Source organism: Phalacrocorax aristotelis, chromosome 5, assembly GCF_949628215.1.
Source record: "Phalacrocorax aristotelis chromosome 5, bGulAri2.1, whole genome shotgun sequence".
In the NCBI taxonomy this organism is placed as follows: domain Eukaryota; kingdom Metazoa; phylum Chordata; class Aves; order Suliformes; family Phalacrocoracidae; genus Phalacrocorax; species Phalacrocorax aristotelis.
The window spans coordinates 65645509-65651004 of record NC_134280.1 but is presented as its reverse complement, the minus strand read 5'-3'; the positions used below and the strand labels follow the sequence as shown (position 1 = coordinate 65651004).

Here is a 5496-nt window from a genome sequence, read left to right as displayed (position 1 = left end):
GTTCCCATTTCAAAATCACAAGACCCTTCCCACTCTAGTTTTGTGGTACAGAAATATCTGCCATAGTTATATACACTACTTTATGTTGTAATGCAGACTATTACTCTAATTACCTTCAATCCACTTTATATTTTTTAACATCCTGTTTGCTTTTTTTAAGTTTATAAGCAGAAGCAAAGCACCTTCTAATCCTTCCTGAGGGACTTCAGCAACAGGAGGTGTCTCAACTGACCTTGAAACTATAATGAGCTACAGGAACTCTTTGACAGGTACTCCACACAAAAGACTAATGAAGACCTCTGTGGTATTCACATAGATTTCCCCCATCTTCCTCAACTCTTACCACTGCTCACTTTTGGTTATACTAGCTTACAGAGTTAAATACACGTGAACTTGTTAACTCTGCATTACAATATTCATTTTAAGTGACTGTGAAAAGATAGAAACTACTCTGTTCAAGTTTTGTTCACAGAAACTGATTAAACATAAAAGAATGAAGAAAAAAAAGTGTCATCTAATAAGAGTCAGTTGTCCACTCACTTTTCTGTTCTACAAAATAAAAAATCAGGTAACAGACTATGGAAAAGGGAAGAAAACCACACAGAACACCCTACATTCTACTGCAGTTTTCTTAGGAAATACTTGCATATTATCATATAATATAGCAACTAATAAAGCCTTCTAATTTTAGGACTTTTCAATAAGCTTTCCAGTTGGCTTTCTCCCACCTTAAATCAGACCCAGGGGCTAAGTCAAGTGCAAGAGCTATAGAAGCATGTAAGTGGCCACCAGAGCAGACGGCCCAAGGAAGATAACCACTACTAAATTAACCCTGAATTGGGGGTTTTCACGTTTGAAACTCCACCTTCCCTTTGGGCTTTTGGTCAGCCTCCAACAGTTAAAGACATGACAATATCTGAACTGTAGTATTTTCTACACAGAAAACTATTCTGTATTTGAAACACAAAGCATTTTCTTCATTTTATTAGGTGAGCAGCAAGTACTGAAAAGAAAGACATTTCCTGTGGTGACCAGAGTTGACAGAGCAATTACAATAAAGCACAAGGCCTCCCAGAAAGACTTCACATGCAGTCAGAACCAGTGTGATCAGCAGTCACAACAGTGCTTGGTTTTCAGCCTAGAGCAAGGTACAGTGTTCTTGCCTTTCATATCAAATACAGTTAATCAGATTTGCTAGATTTCTAAGTTTTCATGTTGCTTTTGCGTTCACGCATAAGCGCTCTGCTTCTTTCCTCAGACATTCCCTCTACTTCCATCAGTAAGTCCGTCCAGACACTTAGGCCACGAACATTGAAGTCTCCATCCTGCACCTTCAAGAGTTTCAGAGCAGCTTGGGTCTGTTCCCTGAGTAGCACAGATCCCTGGCAGAGGCAGCTGAAGCGCTCCCTCAGCCCCTCCCAGGACAATCCATCTTCCTCAGGACAGCTTTTAAGCCACTGTCCCTGCAAAGGGTCATAGAGCAAGTGCCTTCCCCAGCCGGTTAGGAGGTCCAAATAAGGTCTGCTTAACTGGGGATAGTGACCAGCTACGGAGGCAAGAAGGGAGCCCGGAAGTAAGAGGCAGAAGGCAGAAAATCGCTCCGGGTTCCCCAGCAGCCAGGAAAGAAGGGGCCCGGCAACATATCCGTCTCCTGCTCCACTCGCCTGGTTGCCGTCCAGCCCGCTCCCGTCCCGACCCCCGCCTCCGGCCTGCTCGGCGCCGCTCCCCTCCCTCAGCAGCAGCAGCGCCGCCGCCACCACCTCGAAGGCCCGGGGCTGGGGGAGCTGCTCCAGGGCACGGGGCAGCCAGCGCAGCCGGCCCGCGAACCCCTCGGCCGGCGCGGCCCCCGCAGCCGGCGCGGCCTCTTGCCACTCCTCCTCCCGCAGCCGGTCCAGCAGCAGCTGCGCCTTCGCCTGCACCTGCGGCTCCAGCCCCTCCGGGGACAGCAGCGGGCCGCAGGCCAGCGTCAGCAGGCGGGAGGCGGCCTTCCGGCGGGCGAGCAGCGCCAGGCCGCAGGACTGGGAGTCGGCCTCCGCGTCGGAAGGCTGCAGCAGCTTGTGGAGCAGGCGGCGGTAGGCGGCGGGCGGCAGGGCGCGGTTCTCCAGCAGTACCAGGCCCAGCAGCTGCGGGCAGCGGCCCAGGTGCGAGAAGCCGAGCGGGGAGCCGGGCTGGCCCCGCCGCAGCCGCCGCCCCAGGGCCTCCCGGAGCCGAGGCCGGTTGCGGAAGCGGTCGTGGAGGTGCTGGAAATACCGGGCCCACTCTAGAGCCCTGTCGATGGTCAGGGGGTCCCAGTCCCGCACCAGCGCGGAGCGAGACACGGCCAAGAGCGCGGGAAGCTGCTCCACCTGCCCCAGCACGGCCTCCATCGCCGCCGGCCTTGGCGCCACCGCTTCGAGCACAAGTCCCGCCTGCCGCCGGGAGCCGCAGTCAATCCGAACTGGGGAGGGCGGGGACTCGTTACTCTATTGGCTGAACGTGACGTCAATCCGATGCGGATTGATTTTCCCTTAAAGGAGACTTTAACGGGTAGCCCGCGCCCGTCATTTTTGACTAACTGCGACGGGCGAGTGGGGGAAGTTGAGCTGCATTAAAGCATCAAAAACCGAGGAGGATTAAGAATTTAAAACACCAAAACAAACAAACAAACCTATGAAGCTTAGAATAATATTCCTAAATATCCCTTAAAAAAATAAAACTCCTCAAGAGCAAACACCCCCCACAAACCCCCGCATCTGGGGCTATTTCTCAATTCCCGTGGTACCCCCCGTCACTGGAGGGAGGCCGTGGGTGAGCTCAGCCTGCAGCTGGGCTTACATCTGCCCTGGCCTTTGGGTGCCGACCCAGCCAGGGTTCGCCATGTGGACACCCCGCAGACAGCGTGGTGAAAACATGCTATATATAACGCCTCCTCTACAGTAGCGAGGAGAAGCGACCCCTTCTCCCTCTCCCACCTCTGCCAGCTGGACAGTTTTACATGGCAGGCTAAGGTGTTAGGCACAGCTTGGAGCCTACCTGTTGGAGCAACACTTGCCAGGGGCTTTCCTCATGTCCACCGCCTCGAGGGCTTCTGCTCAGCTGGGGGACAGGTCCTTTCCCTCCGTCCTCGCCCCCGTGACAGACCTGCCATGACCAGTGTTCCCTCACGGTGTGGAAGGGAGCAGGCCAGCCTGGCTTCTGGCAGCTTCCGCAGGCGCCACCTGCTCCCCCTCCCCTGAGGGGCGAAGAAGTGGCGGGAAGGCGGCGGGCACTGGAGCCAGCAGGTTTGGGAATTGCTGAGAGCTCCTCAGGGAGTTCATGAGCTCCGTGGCATAATCCCAGCCCCTGCGCAGGTACAGAGGCAGCGCAGAGGCCCAGGAAGCCCCTGGTGCCCTCGGCCGGGCACGGAGCTGGGCTGCAGGGCAGCACCGGCCGCAGCAGCGCCCAGGGCAGGAGCAGGGCAGTCACCAGGGCTGGGCATTCCCTCCTCACCCCCGCCTGCCAGGACACGGCCCCACGGCCCAGCCCTTGGGTGACAGTTGTGAGGGAAGATGCAAATCCCACCGCCAGCCTGCCCGAGCAGCTACGTTAGTAAGGGCTTTCGGAAAGGCACAAGCAACACCTGGCAGAGTAAAGGAGGTTTGTCTGGAATTTATTGCAGCAACCAGCAACAGAAACCAAACTATAACACTGTGACCTCAATACTGTAGGGCAAACCATAACACTCTTCCTCTTATGCAGAATGTGTGTTTTCTTCTGTACATCTTAGTGCTGGAAATTATTTTCCCCAAGTTTATTATCGAAATGAACTGCATTTTTGGGTGGTGGAGTGAGCGTGCAATAGACTCTCCGTAGCAAATATTCTTTACCTCAGATAGCAAGGGACACAACTGTTATAGCCTCTGACTTGCACCAAACTTCAAACTAACATGGGTGAAAGACAAGAAAAAGGCCCACAACTTGCTTCTAATGCTTTCTTTTCCACTAAGGAAACCTGAAGCGGGTGACGAGAGCCACTGAACCCATTGGAGTCCTATGCCTGGCTAGGAACGTGCCCAGGCCTTGTTCCCTGGCCACAGACCCCTGCCCTAAAGGTAACGGCTAGCTGTTGGTGACCAGCTTCTCTAATTCACGTCAGATTTCCAAAACAAAGCAAAAGAGAGAATAAGAAAATTGTAAGCAAGGGCTTAGATACTAGTTCAAACCCTCTCCTGGGCTGCCCTGGATGGTTATTTAGGAAAGATCTTTCCTAAGTACTCTCAAGAAAACAGGGCTCTCACTCTATTTTCTTATTTCAGTCATCTGTTTAAAAATCATTGGGGATAGAGACTTGATGGTCTAGATCACCTGTAGGTTAAGGGCCTAATATAGGAATTAGAGTGAAATTCTATGGCCCCTCTGGTTGAAGGAGCTCATAAGAATCCCTTAATATCTATGAATGTAATGTATTTTAAGGTATTCTAAAATAGATGTTTTTCTCCTGAAAAAAAACTTTTAAGCTTTCTGCTAACTACTTCTGGTATAAGAAACGTAAAATTGTATACAGGTGGCTAGAGATTATTTGCATTGTTAAGAATGGAATTACTTTTGTTATTAATATTTTCATACCTATCTATCATCTACCATGCCTATATACTCCAAAGCATATTATAAACTAGTACACCTTAAAGAGAAGATGGAACATGCAGACCTTTCAGTTACATACAAGTGAGTGCAACACTTTGGGACATTTTACTTAATGCTCTACTTAAATGGAAAAGTGACAGAAACCTGAAGTGGTTGGGATATGATTACATTATTATGTACTTTGGCCTCTCGGTTAGGTTAGGTTTAATACAGCATCTCTTGAATTAAGTGCTGTGGCATACAGGAAGAAAACAGTTTCAGTGAATTCCACAGCCATGTTCTATTCTAGTGAGGCATATTTTTGGAGGTGCATATGCTCCCTGTCATGAAGAATAGAGATACTTCCCTATACACCAGAAAACTTCTCACAGGAAATCTTTCACATGATTGTTCTGTTTCTTTATTGGATAAAGTATATGGGTTTATATCATGTGAATGTCTTGGTATGTTTCAGTTGAAATAAATCAAATAATCACATTTGCAGCACCAGGAAACCAACAAAAATGGGTTGTGAAAAATCTAACCAGACTGGAAAAAAAATACTGAGCAATATTATATCTGGAATACTCTCGTATGCGAAGGGAGATGGCCTGCATCCTCTAATGGGTCTCTGTAGAACTGACTGGAAAATGGAATTTCTGTTTTACAAAAAACTCTGAATATTTCAGCACTTGGTTTTGTCTCAAATTAGAATTAAAAGTCTAGATATCAGCATTTTTCATCAAAGGGATACAGGTTGATAGCTCTGTAATAAAATGGTTCATGGAGGAAGGCATTTGTGTATTACTAGGTAGCACAGCTGTATTTGGAGCCTCCAGTTGTGATGTGGTAGAGTTCATGCATATAATGAAAAATAGAGCCTGATCTCAAGAACTAGGAGAGTTTTGCACAAGA

The 5496-nt window shown here is 49.2% G+C and overlaps 1 protein-coding gene across 1 annotated transcript; it reads right to left on the bottom strand.

Annotated features, from left to right (window-relative positions):
- Positions 1-948: 948 nt before the first annotated feature.
- FANCF (FA complementation group F) lies at positions 949-2423 on the bottom strand. The gene is given in 2 exon segments (XM_075094962.1): positions 949-1264; positions 1266-2423. Coding segments are annotated over 2 exon segments (1155 nt in total). The 5' UTR covers positions 2367-2423; the 3' UTR covers positions 949-1210.
- Between the last annotated feature and the right edge of the window lie 3073 nt (positions 2424-5496).